The sequence below is a fragment of the Grampus griseus genome (assembly GCF_964374135.1).
Source record: "Grampus griseus genome assembly, chromosome: 18".
Taxonomy (NCBI): domain Eukaryota; kingdom Metazoa; phylum Chordata; class Mammalia; order Artiodactyla; family Delphinidae; genus Grampus; species Grampus griseus.
Window position 1 is genome coordinate 59,549,319 of NC_139012.1, and position 25,644 is coordinate 59,574,962.

At 41.1% G+C, this 25,644-nt stretch overlaps 1 protein-coding gene across 1 annotated transcript in view; it reads right to left on the reverse strand.

Moving 5' to 3' along the window:
• LCP1 (lymphocyte cytosolic protein 1) overlaps positions 1–24,689 on the reverse strand; it is a 54,927-nt gene extending 30,238 nt beyond the window's left edge. The window contains exons 1-6 of the mRNA XM_082675659.1: positions 24,642–24,689; positions 5,805–5,893; positions 5,035–5,198; positions 4,748–4,877; positions 2,706–2,838; positions 579–660 (exon numbers count right to left, since the gene is read on the reverse strand). Of these exons, the coding sequence (XP_082531785.1) occupies positions 579–660; positions 2,706–2,838; positions 4,748–4,877; positions 5,035–5,198; positions 5,805–5,868 (573 nt within the window). The 5' untranslated portion in view covers positions 5,869–5,893; positions 24,642–24,689. The remainder of the gene's footprint in view (positions 1–578; positions 661–2,705; positions 2,839–4,747; positions 4,878–5,034; positions 5,199–5,804; positions 5,894–24,641) is intronic.
• Between the last annotated feature and the right edge of the window lie 955 nt (positions 24,690–25,644).

Consider the following 25,644-nt stretch of genomic DNA (forward strand, 5'->3'; position numbering starts at 1 on the left):
CAGGATTTAAGAAGTGAGATGTGGTTTCTGAGCAAAAGATTACAATAATGTTAAAATGCTGGAACATAAGACAGAAATGCAGCTTACTTACTACCGGTCACTGTTCCAGTTAATCGACAAACTGAAGGCATAAAAGCAAGTTATATTTATCACATGGGTGTCTGTGGCCAATAGCACCGTGAAGGCTGCCAGAGCACTTCTCTTTTTTTACCCCCTCACTTCTTAGAAAGGCTAATCTTTTCAGATAAAATATTGTGTAGTTGGCATCAGCTCCGAGATAAATTGCCAGGGAAAGTTTGAGTTAAATTTTAGCCGATGTGAATTTTATTCATACGTGGCCAGAACAAAGTCTGCCCCAACTACTAATACTCACTAACTTCCCTCACCCCCCCACTATATTAATACAAGACAAAATAGAAATGTGTCCCCCTCTCCCTACTAGTCATGACAGATCACCAGCCCAAAGCCTGGGCTTTGGAAATAATGTCTGAGCGCCTGAAAAAGGCTGACTCAGCAGTCACGGCGACTCATTTCTTCAAAGCACAATCCTACATTAAGGTAACACAGGGAAGACACACCTGAATGGTGAAAGGGGTGAGTTTCTTTTTGTTGATTGTTCTTTCATCAATTGTGTCCGGCACTGATAGGTTGATCATTTTACTGAAAGAGAAACAATTAAATAAAGCAGGCTTCTAAATAAAAGAGCCCAGTGACACTGAGTTTAAATTCTAGCAATGCCATAAGCAAAGAGGACAGCAACATCATTGTTAGCCATGAAAATTGCTCCACTATATAAAAGATTATCTATACACTTTTGAGCTTATACAATGTCTAAATTTCTATTTGACAGCTGGTCAAACTCTATACCTTCAACTGATCATATAATAAAATGTTTTATATTCTCCTGTAGGCATTATAGTATCAGTACTTTAGCAATGTCTCCCACTTAAGTATCTAATACATTGGTCAGACATCCAAAATAAACAGCTATTATTTATGAAAAACTTATTTTACCCACTTAGCTTTGGTTTAACCTCCAATGGGTCATTAAAAATAAATTTCCTTAGGTCACTTCCATCTTATTTAGAGAAAGGAAGTTGGGAAAAAATCCAAAGGAACAACAACAAAATCAAAGAATAATAAACTTGAAAGTGACTATTTCTTTTTTTAATAAGAGAAATCAACATTAACTTTTTTTCTAACAATTTTTAGGCATATAGATGCTTAAATAAAGATGTATTTCCACAACTTTGCTCTGTGTGTGTGTGTGTGTGTGTGTGTGTGTACATATATTTAAATAAAAGGCACTTTATTGCAATTTAGGCAAAACAAACCCCTAAATCATTATTTGAAAAATATGAAACTCTAGTGAACTAGAAGCTCTGGGAAACAGTAGGAGAGAGGGGTGGCTTAAAAAAGTATACGCTATCCCTGCCCTTGAAAAGCTTAGAGTCAAATTACAGAGACAAAATATATGGATATGAAAATTTACATAACAGTCCAAAGCAGAACATTATAATGGCTCCCAAAGTACTACAAACAGTATGTGCTTTAAGAATTCAGTGAAGGGAGAGATCGGTAGGAGTTTTACAGTAAATGGATTTGTGTAGGAGGAGAGGGTGGGGAAGGACATTCTTAAAAAGGAAAATAAAAGGCAAAGCCAGAGTCGCAAGTTGTAAGCAGGGCGTGTATGGGGAAGAGTGAGTATGGTTGATGAAGCATCCAATCATTCCTACAACCCTTCACTCGTGCCCTGGGCTGGGTACCTGAGTCACGGGGGTCTTGGGAGGTACAACTAGAAAGAGACTGAGGGAAGACCAGGGGGTGGTCTTAAAGAGTCAGGACCTAAAGAGTCAGGACCTGAACATGCAGGCTAGGTTTCTGATGTCTTTTTTCAGCCGTTGAACTTTTAAAAAATAAAATCTCATGGTGAGCTCTAATAAACAAAATACCGAGAGTGGAATTGCTCTGGTCAGAGCAGAGGAGGGGTAGGAGGCTCAAAGTCTTGCCCACACGTCTTTCCCTTCAATTCCCGAGCCCACCTGAGATCGGGCCTTTCAAGCCTCCTCATTCATGCCACATCTTACAATGACAGAGAGGCTGCCAAAGCAAGAGCCACAGAGGCATCTTCAAAGGCACCATCCTGAGTTGACCAACCGTGTTGAGAGGGTTCCCGCATAGAATACATCCCTCCTTTTCCAGGCGCCTGCAGCATTTGTGCACCACTCAATAGTTCTTTTTGTTTTTTTCACACAACATATATTTAGTTCACAATAGTAGTTCAACATAATAGTTCTTTTGCTTGAGGATTTGCATTGGATGCTTCAATTATCATGCTGCTATTATCATTCAATTCTATCATTCAATGTACTCTCACAGCAGGCCATGCTCAGATGAAGCAAAATGACATATATTCCAAAAATAATTGATTTTGACCTTGTGTTACTCTATCTCTATGTTCATGTTTGTCTCTGTGCTGTGCATACCTCTCCTCCACCCAAGTGATGGTAGTTTTACATGTCTCATTATAAGCTGCTTTTGAAAGCAGTTTGCTCTCCTGAACCTGCCACGTGAAATTCTGGAAAAGTATTTCAGACCCAGCTGAGCACCAGAGGAAGTGAGCCTAAAGATAAATGCAGTGAATTGCTGGTATTCCAGAAAATTCTAGGGAAACCTTCAGAAGCCAAGAAGGCTGTGTTATTTACCAAAGCACAATGCCATCTCCAACAGCGCTGAAGAGATCATTGGTGTTTGGATTCATTGGGATGACATGCCGACAGTCGGGGTCACTTTCCAGGGCTATGTTTATCCAGTTGACAAAGGCATACTTCTCTTCCTCTGCAAGTAAATGATTAATATGACTTATTTGCAAAGTGAAAATCTGATACAAACAAAATTATACACATGGATCTTAGATTCTTGTGCCTAGGAGAGACATTGTGCGGCTAATCTTATCCATTATCCTATCATCTCACATTTATTGACATTTAAAAATCTCAAATGATTGGGGAAATAGGCACAGAATCTCTGTTCACTCCAATCATAAAACATATATATAGCAAGCAGATTTAGAAGGTACATATATGCAAATATATTATGTTTAGAGGTAAATATATAGGGACTTCCCTGGTGGCACCGTGGTTAAGACTCCGCGCTCCCAATGCAGGGGGCCCAGGTTCAATACCTGGTCAGGGAACTAGATCCCACACGCATGCCACAACTAAGGAGCCCATGTGCCACAACTAAGGAGCCCACCTGCGGCAACTAAGACCCGGCACAACCAAATAAATAAATATTAAAAAAATAAAGACATATTTTTTTAAAAAGAAGTAAATATATACATATCTGTATTTTATACATGTAAATATATATAAATAATTAAATGTTTATTTATATTTATATACAATGTGAATGTGGTTTAATGCTTAGCTCTAGCTCTGCTGATGTAAATGTGGGATGATCACAGGCGATCTCTGCAATATCTCTGAGCTTCTTTATACAATTACAGGTAACCCCACTTTTTGAAACTTGCTGTACGCCACTTCATTTTTACAAAAGACCTACATCAGTACCTGTTTCCGTTAACCAAAAGAAGTCCGAAGAGGATTTTTGCTTTTACGAGAAAAGGTTAAAAGTAAAAATAGCTGTCCGTGTTTGTTTTGCAGTGTTTGTTTTACAGAGGCGGTGGGCACCCCTAGCAGGGAGAGTGGCCCTGCCCAGCTCCTTCCCGGGGAACTACACTCCGCACCTCAGCATCGAGCGGCCATTGCTTTGAACTGTGTCTGTGAGCATCTGTCTCATCTCAACTTATTTTGTGCATTCCATTAGCAAGATATGTCCTAAGGTAACTGCTTCTTTGCTTTACGCCATTTCAGTTTATGAAAGGTTTCATAGGAACACTCTACTTTCAGGTAGCAGGGGGAAACTGTATAATGAAATTTGCTATGAAATGAAATCATTTGTGATATGTTATTTCTTTCCTATCAGGAAAGCTGCCAGAAGTTGATTTTAGAGATGTTAATAAAGCCTCAAGTTATGCCTTACAGCCCAGCACCGTGTTTCCCAAATTGCATGTCACTGAAAAAAAGAGTCCCTCAGAAGAATCCTAAGTCACACAAGTTTGGGAAACATCGCACAGCATTTTATTGACTTGGAGATTCCTAACGCACGTTTACATAGTAAGAGGCTGTGAAATTTTCTTCGCAATTAAGAATCGTGCTTAACCATGAGCTGATCTTTAAGATCAACTAATGTTTTGGAGACCTCAGTTTGGGAATTATTGGATTACTGTACTGTTCCGGAGAAGTTTCCATGAAGGCTGCTGGATGGCAGCCTTCAGAATAAATATACAACTTTCCTTCAAATCAATGAAAACACAGCTTTTTTTTGACCGCTCAGTAGGCATTTTGGAGGTAGAAGCTTGAGTAGCTCTTTTTGTCCAGAAGATTTACAAAGGAATTTTGGCAGCCTTTAATGTACTTTTTAAAGGCTGATGAGATTATCTGGTATCGGACCCTACCTGGAGCCAGAACTGCTGGCCTACTTATACATAGGAAAATAGGCAGTAGTCAATAAACTCATGTTAACATCTGTCTTTCTTTGTACCCCTTAGGTTTGAATACTGAGTTTGGAATCTGTAACCCTAGAAGACGTGGATCCTTCTGACATGGTTCTGTCTCCCTCCGCCCTCAGCTCATCCCAACACTCTCTCCACCTCAGCTTCCCCGCCCCACACTGGTACACATACCTGAATAGGAGTGTTGGGTCCCAACACTAGATTGCTCTGAAGTACCCCCGATCGCACAAATCCCTTCCTTCTTATTGATTGCTTTTCTAAAGGTCTTGGCAACGTCTGTGCTTTTCAGGCCAAGAAAAACCTGCAAAAACATAATTTATCTTTAGAAACCCCATCTGTGATTGAGAAAACCATAAAGGAAAGAATAAGCAATGTTGAAGCAAGGAGGGTAGGAATGTATTTCTGGACGTTTTCCGAATTGAACTCCCACATTTCAAATGCATCTCCTTGGATCTCACCTTGATAAACTCATCAAAGCTGATCTTCCCATCCTTGTCCAGGTCACCTGTAGCCATCATGTTTTCTATAATTTCTCTCACTCTGTACCCAGGCAGAGGCAAGCAGGCAGCCTTGAACAAATCATTCAGCTCATTGCAGCTGATGTACCCATTGCCGTCAGAATCTGTAAGGCAAACAGGGAGCTGAAGGTTTGGGGCGATTTGGGTCACAGCATGAAGAGAGGTGAGAGTAGGCTGGATTGGAGGGGAGCGGGCAGGAGAGGCAGTCATTCGGGGTTGTGGCCTGACCCCATGCGAAGTCAGAATCTCACAAGAGGCCTGTTGCTATTGGATATGGGCATTAGCATCACTTCCAACATCCAAGAGTCATAATTTCAAAACAGAGGTTCTGACAGCTGAATCTGAAGAGACTCTCATAGAAACAGATGCAAAAATAAATCACAGGTTTGGGGCTACAGAGTAAGAATAAGTATGAATACTAGGAAAACAAAGGAAACCAAAGAAAGCAGACAAGCCATGAAAGATGAGACTTAGTTGGCCATTACCAGGAAAGGCTACAGATGACAAAGGGCCCATATTCCATGTTTAGATAGAGAAAGAAGTAATCTTCTTGAAGAACAGCTTTCAAAAATGTTTCCCAGCTCCTCTAACCAATACCACTGTATTCCTGTCCCTTCTGCTATTTTGCTCATGTTACCAGTCACCGCATCTGTCCTAAAGCTACTAAAAAAGAAGAGAATTGTGTGACTTGAGGTATCAGGTTTACTTACCAACTTTGGCAAAAGCTTCTCTGAGCTCCATCATTTCTTCATCAGATACCGATCCTCTGGCCATTTTTTTATTGCTTTAGGCAACAGATCTGCAGAGAGGGGACAACATAGGGAGTGGTTGATGTGTATCTTCTTAAAATACAACAGAGAAGCAATTCTCATTTATTAAGTAAAGAAATATTCCTCTGCATCCATCATGACTTATAATTATCTTCCCAAAATGTAAGCAATAGCCTTTTTCTTAACCCTCATTGTGGTGGTCTCCAAAGATGGTCTGCACCAGTCTCTCTCCTCCCTTTGATTCTCTCCTCACATCAGGAGATGGAACTTATTTCCCTCTCCTTGAATCTGGGCTGATCCTGCGACTGCTTTGACCATTTAGAAGGCTGGAGAAGCCATGTCTGGGGCTGGAAACTTCTGCTTCCTGCCTTTTGGAATTCTCCCTCCTTTTGGAATGCTCATCCTTGGGCTGTTCCCTCTTGGAACATAACTGCTGTGCTGTGAGATGTCTAAGCCACAGGAAGAAGCCACATGAAGTATGAAAACTGGATGCTCTGGTTAACAGTCGCTGCTGTGCCCCCAGCTGACAGCCAGCATCAACTACCAGCCAGCGGAGTGGGCCATTTTGGACATTCCAGCCCACTTGAGCCCCCAGATGAACACAAGCTCAGCCAACATCACATGAAGCAGAATTGCCCAGAATTCTGAAACCAACAGAACTGAGAGATGGTAAAATGATGGTTGTTTAAAATCACGTTTTGGAGTAGTCTGAAACACAGAAATATACAACCAAAACACAACTTTTATATAAATGTCTTTTTAAGAGATATCTTCATGTTCATACTGCAAATGAATATGTTTGGCCAAGCCAACAGATAAATTTTATAACTTCAAAGGGAGTTATCAAAGTTCTCTAAATATTTAAGAAAAGAGGAAGGGAATCTGACTCGCTAATCATTCATATATGGGAATTTGAGGGACTTTTTATGTGTTCTCAGAAAGGCTAGTGTTGGCTGAGAAACAGTGCTAATGCCTGAGTATTTTCCCTTTCCCTGTGCCTTACGGCTGCCCTCTAGTGGGTAGAAAGAGACTGCAACAGAAAATGGATTATATTCTTGTCTCTAGCTAATTCACACGCCCGTGTTTCAAATAGGAGCTCCATTAAAGCTTATAGGATTTCCTGGTGGGGAAGGGATAAGTGGGGTGAGAGTGTGGGAGAAGGGGTACTTCTATGCATAATTATATTTGGGGAATTTTCGTGAAATTACTGATTTTTAAAAATATTTAAAATTTGTGACTGGATACTGTTTTAAACGGATTTCCTTTTCTATACTTGCACATCATTTTATAGTGCTGTACTTGTTCTCAGTGACAATGAACAACCACACATGAAAGGGAACAGTTTCAGCACTTAAACCTGTTGGCCAGAAATGCGTTATGCTCAATTTTGCAAGTCCTCATCCATTATCCACCAACTCACTATCCTGTCACATACCATTTATCACATATATCAGTAGTTTCAAACTTTTGTTTTCCTAAGCAACCCTCTGTGAATAGAAACCTTACATGTAAATAACAGCGAACAAATAAAAATAACTCTGGGGAGGGATAAATTAGGAGTTTGGGATTAACTGATACACACTACTATATATAAAATAGATAAACAACAAGGACCTATTGTATAGCACAGGGAACTATATTCAGTATCTTGCAATAACCTCTAATGGAAAAGAATCTGAAAAAGAATAGATATTTCTATATGTATAACTGAATCACTTTGCTGTACATCTGAAACTAATACAACATTGTAAATCAACTATACTTCAATTAAAAAAAAAAAAACCAACTCTGAAAGCCTTTGGTTGAAAAAGACCCTGAAGGTCACTTTACCTCCACTATTCCACCTCCTTCTCCTTGTCATCTATGCATGGTGGGAATTCCAGGGAGCATGATTTAAAAATCGTGGAATTACATATATTGTTATTATTTCAATTCCTTTAAAAATATCTTTTATTATCAATAAAGATTTATTGTATTATTATTTACCTTATATCTAAAAATGTACTGGTCCATTGGGTTCTCTGATGGAAGGTAGAAACTGTCGAGGGCTTAACTGCGTAAGGAGACACAGTCTCACACATCACAATAACCCTCAAGAGGCAGCTACTGGCTTTCTGACTTTCTTGCCTTCACTTCCTTTCCTTCCTTTTTTGTCTGTCTGTTTCTCTGTCTCTCTCCCTCCCCCCCTTCCCTCCTTTCTTCTTTCCTTCCTTCTTTTCTTTCTTTTTTTTTTGTTTGTTTCCTTTCTTTTTTTTTTTTAAATCAAGCCTTGTTCCGAAAACAATCTGAGCCCAGTTACAAAGATCTAACCAAACCTAAGAAGTAAACCAATAAAATCATGTGATCAGGGAGAAGGAGTAATTAGTTTAGGTGAAATAAGAGGACAGCAAGCAAGAGCTTGCATATTTCAAACACATGGTCAGGACTGAACGTTTTGCTAGAAGTACGCTGAAAATCTAGCTCTGAGTTCTCGAGATGCTCAATGAAGAAAGGACGTATCAGTTACATAATTCACTCTATTTACATAAGACAAACCACTCTTCTTAGGGCAGGAGAACTGAGGTCTGAGAACAATGTCTTCACCTAGGCCTGGAGAAGAGGACACTTGTGGGATGTAGTAAACGCAAGTTTTCTGTTTCTTATAATGTTGCTCAAGGAAGGCTGATGGCATAGGTACATGTAGCCCTACTGTATAGAGCAGGAACCAGAAACTCAGAGAAGTTCAGATCACACAGCCAGGTAGAGGAGCAGCAAGATTCCAGTTCTCAAGTCTTTTTTCCTCTCCCATGCTGTCTATTTAGGTTGCTTTGCATTTCTGTTAGACACTCATTCCATCCACCCATTCATTCATTCATTCAGCAATTATTCATTAAGTATATAACATGCCTAGCCTATGGGAGATTTAAAAAACTATAATATGAGGTCTCTATCCAGGTGTTCTAGCTCAGGAAGCTATCGCTTTCATGTGTTAAGAAATCAAAGCTTGGGACTTCCCTGGTGGCGCAGTGGTTGAGAGTCCGCCTGCCGATGCAGGGGACACGGGTTCGTGCCCCTGTCCGGGAAGATCCCACATGCCGTGGAGCGGCTGGGCCCGTGAGCCATGGCCGCTCAGCCTGCGCGTCCGGAGCCTGTGCTCCGCACCGGGAGAGGCCACAATAGTGAGAGGCCCGCATACCGAAAAAAAAAAAAAAAAAAAAGAGAATGAATGGGATCTCCGAATCTAAACTTGGCCTATCCTTTGACGTAAGAGTTTTAGATTTGAGAGCACTGTGAGACACTGGTGAGAAATATATGTAAAGGCAGGGAATGAGACTGTATTTTAAGGATCAAGGGCAGGGCCAGGGAAGAAAGGAAAGAATTACAGTGTTGGGTAAGAAAGAAAATCTCAAGATCATGGTACAGTAAAAAAGCAGAGAAAATATTTTAGAATAAAAATTGCAGGGCCCATTCAAATAAAAGACCTAGGAAGGGAAAGTAGGGTTATTTTAAAACGATGTGATTTTTAAACCATGGCAGGTAGGACAAGATGAAAAACCTTGAGCATCTGGTAAACCACATTTTTGTAAGAGATTTACATAAATGGGAAGGATCAACTGGGAGAAGCCAAATAGTGAGACAGCCTTCAAATTAAAAAAATCCAAAACCCTCCAGTGATTTAATAGCTAAAGGAAAAGAGAATAGATTGAATTAATTTAAGAGGTGAATTGGAGAAGAAGGCTTCACCAGCCTAAATTACTCTGATACCGTTTGTTGTTTGTTGCCCCCAAACACAAATAGATATGGAGAGGGAATCTCTTTTACCATCAGAGTGAGCTGTAAGTCCTGGAAACACAACCCAACTTTTAGAGACAGAGCAAGCTAAGAAATAATTTAGTACAACTCCCTCATTTTATAAATAAAGAAACTTAAGGTCCAATGAGATGAAATGCTTTGTCTATGTACAAGTCCTCAAAGCACTGCCAGGCTAGGGTTTGTAAATGCAGAGCTGAAAGAGCAGAGCAGGAAAAGGATGGACTGACCATTCACAGGGCCATTAAGATCCAGAACTGAGAACAGACTCTTTAACTAATTGAACTGAATGTGCAAATGACAGCATTTTCACAAAGCAGAGAAGCAGGGAGAGGAGGTAACTGATGGAAAAACACGTGGATCAGACCATTTCTAAGAAGGACATGGCTGGGGCTAGAATCAAGTATTAGGTACTTTACACAGTCTATTAATATGGTTACCTGAAAAAAACACCCATTTTAATTCACGCATGTTTGATGGTTTGGGTTATAATATGACTAAGATTCTTAAGGAGACTTGACAAGGGTTTGTTTGCAAATTACCGGCACCATATTGGCAGCTGACTCCAGAGAGGTCGCTGCAGTAATGGGACGGGCTGTGGCTTTTGGATACTCCCATTTGGAGCTTAAAAGAAGTGGCTGAGGAAGGCATGTCCCTTTCAGGGCATGAGTGAGCAGTTTCTTGGGCTCTGCTCTACTGCTTCTGCAGTAAGTGTGGCCCTTTTCAATGACTGTATCATCTAACTATGACTCGCCAAGAACCATCTTAAGGTTTTTTGCAAATCAGTGGTGAATTTTGGAACCCCATTTCTGAATCACTGCCCAAGTCATGAATCTAAGAAGACACATCTCAAATCATTCATCTAAGTCACGTCTGGCTACTTTCTCTGTAAGCACTTACATTTATTAAATCAATGATTATAAAATCCCAGGACATTTGGCCAAAGAAAGTACCAGTTGTTCTTTTTAATAAGATTATTTTTAAAGTCATAAGAAAATCAGATAACCACCAACTGCAAAAGCCACCAAACCTGTCCATTCCTTTAGGTCAGCCAGTTCTGAGTCTCTGTTTCAAGGAGGCTGGTATTTTCCAGATGGGTAGTGAAAGAGAATTTCTGAGAATGACTTCTTATAATAAAAGTACCTGACTCAAGTTCCCTGAAATCTGAATGTAGAAACAATCTGCAGGAGTTTACTATAGAGCACAGTGCTGTAGAATTTACAGAAGGAAATGAGTTCTTTGAAATAAATGTAAAAATGTAAGCTGAATTTTCTCTGAGGAGTTTCCTAACTGATAATGAAAAGAAGTAGACAGGTTGATAAAAGGTGACCTGGCAAAATGAAATGGCTCCTGAACTGGCATCATTTCTGAAAGGAGGTAACACTGTGTGGGCTGGTATTTTGATTCGATAGATTGACACCCAATTATATAACTGCTAGGATCAGAGTGGCATCTGTAACATGGCATCACATTGCCAAGGGACTATTTTGAATGTGCCCTACTTTTCCTGCAACTTGACACAGTGGGGAAAGTAAAACTGGAAACTCAGGACCCACATTCCCACCTTTACCTCCTAAGTTCAGTACGTATCCAGGGGAAAATTGTACAACTTCCGAACACCTCACTGAGTAGTGAGTAACCCGAAACAACGTGTCACCTGGAACATCATGAATCCCGTAATCTTTAGCGTTAGACTCTGATGATTAAAGAAGTGAAACATAAAATACTTAGGATTCCGAAGCCAAATAAAATCCCCATAAATGTTTTTTAAAAGCTATCATACTACAGTTAGATAAGGAAGGAGTTTTGCTTTCAGTTAATTCTGTCCGCTTTCTTTTACAAAGTAGAACACTGTGCAGAGGCGGGGTGGTGGTGGTGATAGCTTACTATGCATGCTGGGGATACAATTTCTCTGCGGATACAGATATTCCAAACTTTCCCACAAGGGACGATTCTCAAAATGTATTTTAAAAGTGCCTTTGTTTTTAAGAACCAAATAATTATAAATGTCCTCAAATACAGATGGCCACTTAAGGGGGCTCTTATGAATTCTTCTGTCAAGTCAAAATCTCTTTGAGATTGTCTTTTCTCTCCCTGCAGATACACTGATTCTCCCAAGGCTGCTGCAGAGGGGAGAATTCTTCTCTCTGCACTCTTGGAAGGCTATTCCCAGCACAGGCTCAGCAGTTTGCTGTCTATCTCAGGGGATGAAAACACCCCCTCAAGGAAGCCAGCAGCACTGATTACTCCAAACCTGATGTTTCTCTGGGGGTCTCTGTGGTTTGATCACTCAGTTGAGGGGCTTCTGAAGCTGTATTAGCATGGCACACAGAGCCCTACTCTGTCCCCAACTAAGGAGTGTCCAGCTCCCTGTTTTCTCCCCCAGCACCCCCCGATGTCTGTTTTCTACCAAGTTGTCCAACCCCATTAAGGACGGGACACAGAGCAAACCTCTTGCAAGCAAAGGGGATGCTCCAGGCTGGGGTTGGGGAGACCCTCATTGCCTTGGCCTCTCTCTCCTTCCCTGGGCTGTACAGTGATACTCCTGGCGTTCATGTCTAGACCCTTCATTTCACATGCAGCCACAAGGACTTAAGATCCAGACCTCCCCTACTGAAAGCTCAGGGGACCCCAAAGATTATTTGAAAATAATCTTTTCAAAAAGCTGAATATTATTATGGGCCAGTTGATTATCCACTGTGACACCATTACCTCAATATCAGACGTCATTCATTCATTCATTCACTCCACCTAGAAGTCTAAGTGCAAAGCACTGCCCTGGTTGCTGGGCTACAAGCAAGGGGGCCACGAAGACTGGGGCTTCATGACACCCACCGTTAAACATCAAGTTTCAAATGCAACACAGAGATTACAGCTCACTTACTGCAAAATGGTTATAGAGTGAAGAGGTTCTGAAGATCAAATATGAACAGGTGGAAAGGCTAAACACAGGGCAGTGGTGGGAGGAGGGGCAGGGAAGAGATCAGATAAGAGTAAGAAATTAGCACAGAAGCTTTTCAAAAAATAAAATATCAAACAACTCAATCAGCCCATGCAATACAAGTAATCAGATCATTTATACACATGGACATCTCCAAGGAAATCAGAATAAAATAACGAGCAGGGGGCAGAAGAGAGCGCCTGGGGGTCGGGAGACCCAGGATGCTACCTGTCTATGTAACGTCAGACTCCACTTAGCCTCTCTGGGCCTCAGTTTCCTCATCTGTAAATTGAGAGATGAAGTCCCTTCCACGTTAAAAGTTCCAAAAGTCTGTTCACTAGCTGACAAGTGTATGTACAAGTTAGAGCCAGGGTAAGGTGTATTTCAGAGGAGCCTAGAAATAGGGCCAGGGGCCATCAGGAGCTGTGACCATGGCCTGAAGCAGCTTCTGGGGAGATACCTCCTCGGAAGTGGACCCAGCATCTCCCAGCCCCACCTGCTCTTACCTCAGCAGCAGGCAAAGCTCTGTCCTCATGCATTCTCCTCACTGACCAAGGCAGATGCCCACTGCTCAGCTGCTTGACTGCTCAGCACAGAGCAGGGAAGTTTCCAGAACGGCACGTGAGATCAGCTTTCTGGGATGTCACTGCGTACATCTTAAGTCCCGCTGCTCCAGTTCGCTCCTAGTTTCTAGGCAAGACTGCATGCGAACTGCCCCAGAAAGAGAGCCATCTACTATTTTCTCAAAAATATCCAAATAAGGAAACCCTACAACCTCTCTGGTGTCTCATATCCCAACCCTGTAACCTAAATCTTTTCTGATACGATTAAAGCTCCCTCTCTTGGGCTATTCTCAGAGGGAATTACAGAAGCTGCTCAATTCATAAAAATTCTGTCACGTGCGTTGGTGACAGCCACTGGGTCTTCAAAAAAATTCTTTTAACCTGCTTTGGGAGGCTTTCTCCAAATCTTTAATAGTTTCCTTTGCTATCTTCTGCATCTATGTCAAGTTCCTTAAATGATAACACAATAAAAACAGAGTCACAGAATGTAGAGGTAAAGGCACCAGATTTTCTATCTGGCCGCTCTCTTCCTGTCACAGAGGAGTGAAATAACACCCAGGTTAATGGATGTGACCAATGTCACCGAGCTCATTGGGACTGGAGTCCAAGGCTCCTTATTTCTCCTCTTTCCTTTATAATAAGTTTTCAAACCTAAGAGGGAATGTTGTTCTTTAAATAAGACCTGCTCAACATATGGTAAAGTATAATTCCCCCATGATTTCAAATATCTTATGAATATAATTTCATGTATATTTCCTACACGTGAAGGAGAACTTAATCTGGGTATTGAGCAGGCAGCATCCAGGTCTGGGCTACAAACAACACGTGCCCAATACTACACACATATCCTACTGGCACCTTCAGGGTTACAATGACCGAGGCAAGGTGAACGGCCTCTGTATTCATCTGTACATTCATTTTTGACTTTGCAGGAAGGACCTCTGATATTTCTTAGCAACCAGAAAGCAAACCACATTAAAATAACTCACACTGAGGCACAATGTTCTTAAGACAAAACACCAAATTCATAGATGGATATGAAAATGATACCCTTAGAGTTCTGAGATCAGCAAGGGTTCAGACATTCTGTCCTCTGTTGGTTGGGTGGGGCTCTGGGAGTCTTTCCTCCTCTGAGCTCTGGTTCAGACCCCCATGTCCACATCTCCATTTCTTCCAGCAGATTATGAGATCACAAACTATATGAGATCATCTCACAGCACTGCCTCCTGGCTGGCACGCAGTATAAGTACGTAGGAAATCAGTTGTAGCCATGAACAAACAAACCCATAAACAAATGGTATACAGGGCTTAAGAAGTCTACTATCGAGAACGAACGTATGGACACCAGGGTGGGAGGGCGGGTAGGATGGACTGGGAGACTGGGATCGACGCATGTACACTACTATGTATGAAGTAGATGGCTGGTGAGGGCCTACTGTATAGCACAGGAGGAAAAAAAAGAAGGTACAATCTGTTTGCAGGACATATATTAAGTTAACCTTAAAAGTGCATTCCAATATACATTAGGTGCAGACAAATACTGTTTGATTCCACTTATACGAGGTACCTAGAATAGTCAAATTCATATAGAGTCAGAAAGTACATTGGTAGATGCCAAGGGCCAGGGGGTGGGGGGAATGGGGAGTTAGTGTTTAAAGGGGACAGAGCTTCAGTTTACGAAGGTGAAAAATTCGGCAGACGGATGATGGTGACAGTTGCACAACAATGTGAATGTACTTAGTGCCACTGAACTGTAGAGTTAAATATGGTTAAAATAGTATGTTTTATATTATGTGACTTTTACCACAATAAAAAAACATGAAAAAAAGAAGTCTACTATCACCTTCTTTGAGGAGTTTAACGATAATATTCTTGTGTACATACTTATCATATCCCTCCCACTGAAATATACAAACAACAGAACAAGGCAAGTGGATGCGTCAAGTTTATACAAAACCACTTTGCAGGAAAGATGACTTTGCAAGTGTCCCTTGGCAGTCTCTGAACTAGGCTGGGGATGCCCCCTGGTCCCCACCCTCCAGCCACCAGAGGGTTCTGGCTGAGGTAACAAAACCTGGGGCCGGGCAGTTTCTGTAAACCCTGCTGGCCGCAGCCGATGCTCAGGTCTCTCTACCTAAGTGTACAGTGTCCGACTTGGAGCTGAGTCCTGCTGGGAGGAAAGGGGCCGTGGTGTGCAGACAGAGCAGGACGGAAAGGAGGATAAAATCAGCTGAGATGCACAAACTCAATGTACCAGGAACACACAGGAAAGAATTAGGAATGGGTGTTAGAGTTCACTTGAATGTAATTTGCATATCATTATCTGGACGATGAAATTCATCCTCCGGTAATTCTAAATGTCCACCACTAGGCGGATTCATATATTTATTTGTACGTTTCTTCTTTCACTAAACATTTGCCAAGTAAATACCTACTCTACGCTAGGTCGTGGGTTAGATGCTGGCGACGCAGACATAAGATGTGGTCCTGGCCTGTTTAGTAGGGGAGAGAGACACCCGTCACTAGAATACTGGGGGACTTTTTAGATCCACAGGAATGGGGAAAACAGCTCTCCCCTGGGGAGCCACGCGTGGTGCCCCGGGGAGAAGTGACATGTGACCTGGGTTTCCACAGATGAAGAGGAGAGAGCTTCAAGGTCAGTCTTTTCCTTATTCATGTAGAATGATGAACCCATATTCTCTCCACAGGAAGTTTATCTATGTTGGAGCCAGAGAAAATAATAGCTAAAGGACAAATGGAAGATGAACTAATGTTTACTGAGTGGTTACCCAGTGCTGAATGTTTTATAGGCGTTACCACATTTAATTCCACCACAACTCTATGGGGCATTATGACGATTTCCTCTTTATAGATGAGGGAACTGAGATTTAAGTAACTGGCCCAGGGTTACATTGCTCTGAATTGGGGAAGCCTCAGACATTATGGCCCTGCCGCGCGAGAAAACGGGAAAATGGGGGTTCTGAAAAGTGAAGTTGTTCCCCAAAGTCTCAGAGTGAGTCAGTGACTCGTCAGAAAAGACAAGTAGAGCCTCCGGAAGCTTAGTTTGGTGTAACCAAAGTACGGGAAAAACACAAGTCAATGAACATTTAAACAACTTAAAGGTTAAAAAAAATCCCTGAGATGCACCATCCATGAAATGTACTTCACATCTTCAATATGTGGATGGAGAGAACAAGGGGAGGAGTTTCTTCCACTCGTTTTAAGAACAGCACGGGCTTAGTTTACAGCTTCACCTGTGCTAGAACACGACCCACTTTCTCCCAGTCTAAGCAAGTGTGAAAAGGCAACATAGGCGTCTCACAAACCTCATCTGTACGTTAACGATCTTATCTTCCTTCATGAAATTAAGCTTGCTATATACATAAAAAAGAATGAACTAGGAAGCAACAAGGCACGGCGAAAAGATGCTGGATTTTCTGATGCAACCGTTTCTTGCTGTGTGCTTGAATACACGTTACTTAAAATTTCTGAGCCTCGGTTTCTTCATATGTACAAAGGGGATATTAATAATGCAATCACGGTGCTCACTCCATAAGAGTTGTGTTAGAATGAAATTAGATAAAGTGTTTAAATTGTATACAATAGTGCTTGGCGAAGGAAGGAAGGGAAGGAGGGAGGGAGGCAGGGAGGGAGGGAAGAAGGAAGGAAGGAGAAAATAAAAAAAACAGAACTTTTACAAAATTATCTTGGGGAACAAACCCAATTTCCACTATAGACTATATGAAATATTATCTAGAGTCACTGTCTAAAATTCACACTTAATTGTATGTATGTCACATGTGTGGATAGGTGTAAATCTAGATTTCACACCTACGCTTTATCTTCAAATGATCTTAGCTTGGTTGCTCTGGCGCTTGTACCACATCTCTCCTCCAGAGTCCTTGAAGGCAGTTTCAAAAGCAGTTGCGGAATCAGAAGATGATACCAGCTAGAAGCCAACAGCATCGGTATTGGCTGATTTCATGCTGAGCGGTCAAGGGGCTCTGGGCTTAGTCTTGCCTGAAATACTTATCGTGGAAAGTACCTTCTGACAGTTGAGGAAGTGTGGCCAGAGTGGGAAAATGTACAGCAATCTTCAGAAAAGCCCGCACATCCATTGTGAGACATGAAATGAAAAAGGATCTTGGGCATCTGTGACGAAGACCATTGGGCTATGTCTCTCCTCCCTCTCAGGTACACCAGTGCCTGGGGACTGAGTCTGTTGGCCACTTCTCTGCCTCTATCTCTTACCCACTCCGGAATTCTCCAGGCACTTTCTCTGCTGTGGTTTGAGCTGATGGAAAGACACCAAGACAACATGCAGCTGACATCTGTATACCAGCAATGACAACAGAAGCTTCTCTTTACTCTCAATAATGTGACCTCATTTTCTATGGGCTCCTTGGGGTAGTTCTTTTAGAATTTCTAAGGACCAGCTCATTCTCATTAAAAAAAAAAAAAAACAAAAAACAAGCAGTTACAGATAAACTGAGGCAGGAATTTGTATTCATTTGATAGACTAGATTTATCTACACTTTCTTGGAAGCCAGAGTTTGGTGGGCAAATATTTACCAATACCAATTTACTAATGGGATATGCTATGACATTTCTTTTGTCAAAATTTTAAATAACTAAATAGCGTAAACGCTTCATAACCCTTAAGAACTCTGTACCATAATATCCTCCAGCATTTATTTGTTTGGTATAGCAGCGGACCCACCAAAGGCAGAGTTGGGATCTCCGCCTGATGGAAAATTAGGACTAATCATTGAATATTCAACCACAGAAAGGAATATTTAGACTTATTAGAAAGTAGCCAGTGGACCAGGTTAGAAAATACAATGCAATGAAAACAGACATGGTTTACATGTTTAAGAAACTGTGAATATTAAAATGGAAAAGCGGCAAGGTGTGAATCTCGGCTCTGACTAGCTCTGTAACCTTGGACTTAAGCCTCCCTGAACCTCAGTTTGATCATCTGTTCTAAGAAGATGAGAACATCAACCCCAGGCAGCTTTTGTGTGGAAATATAAGAGCAAATATATGTCAAGAGCTTAGCACAATGCCTAGCAAATAGTGAGGGCTCAGTAAGTCAGCAGCGATGGTGAGCATAGCAGAGGGAGATATACACACAGACTGATGAAATGGGGAAATGGAAGGGGAGATGGACCCAAGAGCAGACCCAGCGGATAGACAGTACTTTTCCCTATTTCAGAGATGAGGGGACTGAGCGTCAGGGGGCCTAAGAGACTTGCTTGGGCTCCACAATTAGTAAAAGGCTAGAAAAGGAATCCAAATTTGCCTCCAAATTTGCTCTTTTCTTTAGACCAGACCTGTTTGTCTCATGCACAGAAACTGCAGACACTCAGACTCACAAGCTTTAAAAAGTGACATTATATATGATATTTAATACATGTTATATTATATACATTATATTCAATCACCAGACAGATTTAGAGTCCCAACTGTCTTCTTCTGTGGTCACAGGAAAGAAACAGAGCATCAGGGATATTTTGATGAAAAATCTCAACTTGAAAGACAATGAGGGAAGGGAAAAAATCTGAAAAAAGTCATCAAGGTGCCCATGATATTCCATCTTTCCAAAGGGAAAAGAAAATTAATGTTATAAAGCATTGGAAATGAAGGGAAAGTTCATTAACATCTTTTTTTTTTTTTTTTTGCAGTACGCGGGCCTCTCACTGTTGTGGCCTCTCCCGTTGCGGAGCACAGGCTGCGGACGCACAGGCTCAGCGGCCATGGCTCACGGGCCCAGCCACTCCGCGGCATGTGGGATCTTCCCGGACCGGGGCACGCACCCGTGTCCCCTGCATCGGCAGGCAGACTCTCAACTACTGCGCCACCAGGGAAGCCCCACTTACATCTTTGAGATGAAGAAAAAGGGGCTCAATAATGCAAAACTGCATACACGTTCCTCATTTTTTCTTACTTTCTCTTTGCATCTATTATGTAGCTTTCTCCATAAGGAATGTATTTTCCACTCTTCTTTCTTAATCACATGGCCTCCTGGTGAAGGTAATGTGAGCCCATGACATCAAGGATCCACATTTTAAAATGTGACACCTGAGGTTAACGAAGATGCAGTTCTAATTCTAAACTTTGCCTGAGGAACGGCGAAAAGGCGGAGGATGCAAATTTTATACAGATGCGCTTGTGCGCCTCTTTACTTCATTCATTCAGATACACAGTTTGGATAAATACTGGAGACAACTACCAGACTGAGGAATCAAAACGCAGGGTATTATTTAATTGTAAAGTAATTAGTCCATTCATTCACTTCCCTCTTGAAAGTGCAACCAGAGAAAAAGGGAAAAGAAATGATCTTAGAGACTGCAATTCACACGCCGCATTAATTTGCCGGCCAAATTTGACATCTTGGCTTTTCTGCCTGTGGAGAATGTAATCTCTTTTCCATTTTAGCTCAGCCAGTCGAGAGGATGTGTGTGTGTGTCACTGTGTGTGTGTGTGTGTGTGTGAAAGAGAGAGACAGAGAGGTGGGGGGAGAGGGGGGAGAGAGAGAGAGAGAGAGAGAGAGAGAGAGAGAGAGAGAGGGAGACACACAGACAGACAAAGAGATGGAGAGAGCATGCAAGTGTGTCCATCTGTCCGTGGAACTGGTGCTAGACTAAAACAAGAATCAATGCTGCAACCACAAAACTGTGGCTTTCTTTGCAAGTTCCTCAATTTAGTATCTTAGCTTTTCCTTCTGCCAGAAAAAACTGACTATATTTGAGAAACAAGCCTCCTTATAACTTAAGGTGGGGCTGAGGCAGGCGTGGCTCTGAAGTTGAGCAAAACTTATTTTAACTCAGTAAGTGGGTCACTTTTTACCTCTATTCTTCAGCTCACAATTAAAACAATCTTTCATTCTTTCACATTTTTTAGGACACTTATATTTGGCCATTACTATGTAATTATAGATATGTGTGCTTGGGTATAAATACTAAATTGTTTAATTTATTCATGTCTATCAATCACAATAGTTAGAAAATGGGAATGCCACTTGACTCAAGTATTCTAATCTTCTATGACTGAGAACTTTTCAAAGCTTTTGAGGGTAGAGATCACGTTTTGTGACCTATACACAGGTCTATAAGTTGGTAAAAACCAAATAGTCAAGTGCAGAGGAGCTGAGTAAATACTGATGATGATGATGTTGACAAAGAATAGTCTTTAATAAAAGCAATTAATGATACAGATGCATTTATTTAGGATAAATTATTATTATCTGCGTGCAACTCAAGGTCTAGGTACAAATAAGCACCATGGCCTGCTGCCTGTTTATGCCAGGAGGTTTCCCCTGGAATTCAGTAGTTAATATAAAATTAATTCAATTGTAGAAAATTAAAGTAATGAAATACTTGAATGGATTAACTTGCCTTCCAGCATGAAGATAACACCAATACCTACCTCACAGGATTGTTGTGATGACTCAATGCATTAATACGGTCAAAACACTTAGAAAAACACTCAATCCAAAACAGTAGTATAGAAGGCTAAGCTGTCATTATTAGGATGATGAATGGAAATTCTTTGTTCCCCATCTGCTGCTTACAGTATCTTACAAGATGGAGTGACTACGAAATTGCTGGGAAAACTGATGTAATGACTGAAATTGACAAACAAAACAACGGGAACAGTCAACAGCATAAGGAAGTTCAATCAGGAGGCAACTGAGGAAAGCAACAGGGAATTGCCATCTGGGGAGCCCAGTGGTCACAGCAGCTGTAGGGAGATGCTCCTAGAAGATGAATGTCTGATTGGGTGGTAACTTCTTATACTTCAAAATGAAAACAATGTGAAACATGAACTCTTTTAAGAAGTGCATTGCCATCTGGTAAAATAGGGAAACTTGAAACTCTTGGAGTCTGCTGACACTGATTAGTTTTATATTTTGGTGGACTCTAATTCTAATTTTTATTTCTGCAGGGTTCATACGCAGATGGAATAGAATCATTTCATTTGATGATATCTGTGAGTTGGAAAACTAGCAAACAAAAAATATCCTAAGGAGACAATTACATGAATCTAAATAATGTCACTTTGCTATAAAATCTATTAGTCATACAGTCATCAGACTTTATAAATTTTTATCTCTTCGTAAATATAACCTTAGGAGAAAAGTTCTTATTTTTATTTTACCTAACCTGATTTTAGAATTCATTTGCCATCTCCCCCATATACGCAGAGGAGCCTTCACTTTTTTGGTAACAAGGAGACGTTGACTTGAGAATTTTCTGAGAAGAGTGCAAAATGAATAAATAAAAGTTAATGGTATCTGTTCCTGTGCTCTTGGTCATCCAATATGCTTATTATCAGGTACATAATTTTGGTAAGGGTAGCTAAGTTTTAGCTCAATTAATGTATTTAAACTAAAATAATAAGATTAATTTTGCCTGTGGTCACTGGACAATTCCTTAAATGCCTTGAAGTCAATGTCTATTTAGTGCTTTGAGACTAAAATGAAGAATAGTGCTTTGACAAAAAGGAAGCATGTTAGAAAGCAAAATACTGTAATGGTGTTATATCTCCGTTCATAGCAGTCACTGGGGGAACTCAGTAAATATTAGGTTAACAAGTGAAATTAAAAAAAGACTTCTCTGCGTATCTAAGGAACTGAGAAAAAACTCCATAAATATCATGAGCACCTACTACCTGCCAGGAGAGACAGAGAAGGAGCTCAGGCTGTCAGCAAATTAAGCACTTGAAAGGAAAGCAATATGATTACTGCTCTACTTACTCTAAACTCAAAGCATTAAACAAACACACACAGAAGAATCGGTGGAGGCAAGAACCAGTAGGAAAGCCCTGCAAAAGGACAGGTTTCTTGAAATGAGCCTTGAAAAGTGACCAGAAGTTTCACAGATAAAGAAGAAAGCACTTGGAAAGGCAGTTGGAGTGAAAAGGAGTGAAAGAGCATGGAACTTTCTGGTGGTTTGTGGACTTGTGCACTTGGCATGTGGGTAAGTGGAGGGGGGAGGGGGAGAGGCGGGAGGTGGCAGCTAGAGCAGAAGGAAGTGACAAGAAATAAGGTTGGGAAAGTGGCTGAGGCAGGTTTGTGAAGGCGCACAATTCTTGAGTAAAATTATGCATTACTTAAAAGAAAACACTTCATTCTATTATTATATGAAACCCACAGTGATACCTCTTATTTATGAAAAAGTTTCTGGGTTTATTGCAAACTGTTGTCCTCTTTCTTTCTCTCTTCAAATCATGAATGCTAAGATCTCTTCAGTCAGCTTCAGAACGAAAAGCCTATAACGGGGTACATCTGGGAAAAAGATGCTGGTGGGGAAGATAGGCTCTGGAATAGACGGACGCTTACAGAGAGGCAGAATGGAGCCAGAAATCCTGGCTACCTACCGCCCTTGCCCCTCACCCTGTGACCTTGGGCCGTGTCCTTCAACCATCTAAGCCCGTTCCTCATCTCTAAAGGTAGTTGGGAGGATTAAATGAGGTCATGAATGAAGAGTGGCTTACATAGTAAGTATGTATCAATATTAAGTGGTATTACTACTTGTTCTGTCCTAATTTAAATAGATACATTTGAATGAGAAAGTTACTTTGTGGCCTCCCAGTCCCCAAAGGGTTCAGCAAAAGAATTAGAAATGGTGTTAAAACACGGAAATTGTTTCCCAAATTACCGATTGTTTCAAGGCACAATTTATGAAGGAGACAAAATTTCAAATGTGACAAAAGAAAGCATCCCTGGGATAGCTAATGAAATGTCCCACCTCAGCAGTGCTTGTTCAAAGGGCAAGACCCAGAAGTTTCTTCCCTGATGTTGCTGGGAGTGAACAAGAATGAAGAGAAATGGGTATCAGGTTGATGCTTTAACAATCTAAACTTGATTCCATTTTTATTTCCTCCCGATGTAAGGAAAATACTGACATACCTTTGCATCCTAATTCATTTTATTCTCATTAATATTTTTACTTAAAATAAGACATAGCATAGTTTTAATCTGTTATTTTTAGGGGTCCAAGTCCTTCTCCCTCAGCTCCACATTTTTGCTAGTTTAAAACTATTCAGGGGGCTTCCCTGGTGGCGCAGTGGTTGAGAGTCCGCCTGCCGATGCAGGGGACACGGGTTCGTGCCCCGGTCCGGGAGGATCCCACGTGCCGCGGAGCGGCTGGGCCCGTGAGCCATGGCCGCTGAGCCTGCGCGTCCGGAGCCTGTGCTCCGCAACGGGAAAGGCCACAACAGTGAGAGGCCCGCATACCGCAAAACAAAAACAAAAACAAAAACACCTATTCAGGTGAGATGCGTCAAGCAATATTGACGATCACATTTTACAACTTCAGAAATTCACATTTATAGGTAAGCAGTTAACTCCATTGAAATTTGCCTGTGTAGATGTTCTTTAAACCACTTTATTTACTAGAAACCAATTATGATAAATTATGTAAATTCAAAATCAAGACGTGTGGATAAATCACCTTCGTTTAACGACAGTTTTTTTTTTTTTAAGTTGTCCTGAGGAGGTAATTTTATAAAACAAGTTGCTATACTTGATTAAGAAAAATTGGGTTTTGATAAGTGTGTGGATAAATGAATCCATTTGCAGTCCGGATGGCTTTTATGTTTATCATCTGTCAATGGTACTAAATATTGTTGAATAATGGTAATTAATAAAGGCTGATGCTACAAGTTTCAAAGTCTATGTTTCCATAAAGTTTCTAGAATAAATATCCCATATCAACTTTATAAGAATTTCTATTATAGACTGAAGCCTTTCTTCCATAATTAATGGTCATTTGTATGATCACAGGGATACCAAATAGTTCAGACAATTCTACAAAACAGTACAATTAAGCAACACAAATTGCTTTTATTTTTAGAGAATAAATGGAGAAGAGGCAGCCTCTAATTCCATGTGGTTATTAAGCACACCCACTGAAAACCAGCGGTACCCAAAATCACTCAAATAACCAGTAGCACACTCAGTAACATATGACTCAAGATGTTAGCACATCCTCTAAAGTACTGTAAAGGAGTTTTTTAGAAAAACAGAACCACAGGAGCTAAAGTTAAACTATCCCCATTAGGCCAACGCGCAACAGCATCTAAACGATCAATGTCCACTTTCCTGAGAACATTTGAAAGTAGATCAAATCACAGTAAATAGCCTCCCAGAAATAAAGCAATAGAAATAAATCAGAACACGGTTTGGTTTAAAAAGGAAGCAAACATCATAGTTTTTTTGGGGGGTTGATAACTGCATATAATTGGAGAAGAAGCCACCCCAGAGAGCGGAGGGGAGGGTCCCACTCTGGGCGGCCACGAGATGTGGCTGGAGCTTTGCTGGGCAGTTAAACGGTGCCCTGGCTCATAGCGGACAAGGGCGACAGGTGCTCAGATCTCTAGTCCCCTGGGGGCAAAATCCACAATCCACAGAACCAGAGCCGCCCAACAAGCAAAACATCATAAACACTTAGAAATGACAAAAAGACAAAGGAAATTTACCTGGTAGCAAAACTGTTCTCAGTGGTACTGGTACGTGACCAGAAACTCCCTTCTTTCTGATCTGCAGAACAACTTTGTCAACCCCGGGTGTGTGGTCACAAGGCAGGAAGTGACTAGAATGACAAATCATCAGGCAGGAAAGAAATAGATTTTGTCTTTATAAGGACATTTTTACTTAACGTGTTTTTTTTTTTTCTCATGTCCCCTCCCCTGCAAAAATCACCTGACAGGTCACACTGAAATTCAGAAGCCTCTTACCACTTCCTCTTTATGAGCATTTTTCTCTCTCCTTCCCTTTCTTTCCCCTCTAGTTGTCTTGTAGGCATTGGGCTACTTAAACCTGTTGATTTCAGATAACAAGGCAAGGTCAGCCTGCTACCCTGACTTCTTGATCTGCCCCTAATTGCGAACGCAATGCTCTGGTGCCTAGCTACTTACAGCAAAGATAAACAAATTATTCATTTTTAATGAAAGAGCCAAGGGAAGAGGTGGCAGCATCCCTGAAACAAGCTAGAAGGGAGTTCCTTGGGAAAGCCCCACCCCAAGGTGAAACCAAACCCCTCTCGAGAGTCCCTGAACAGTGATCTTATTGGTGCAAACAAAACAAAATGATCTCTTTAAGGGGAAGGGCCCGAAAGGGAAGGTCACCATATTATTTACTCATTCTTTTATTTATAGAGCACCTATGTACTAGGGATCTCTTTAACCCAATTAAAGATTTCAATTATTTAGACGCTTCCTACAAAGAGCACCAGCGGGTCACTTAGGCAGCTGCTATAGTCCAATGCTGCTGAATTCCTTCCTAGAGACCACACTTATTTTTTGAATGCACATTTTAGAAAATTAGCAAGAGAATTAAAATATCTCAGTTCTATGCCCAAACCCCGAATGCTCGTCCTGAGGGCTAATTCTCATCTTCAAATGGAAGTGCTCAAGCGCTCACAGCCTAACAGAGGATGTGAAGGTTGTATAGTATCCTGAGTAATGTTGACCAAACATTACA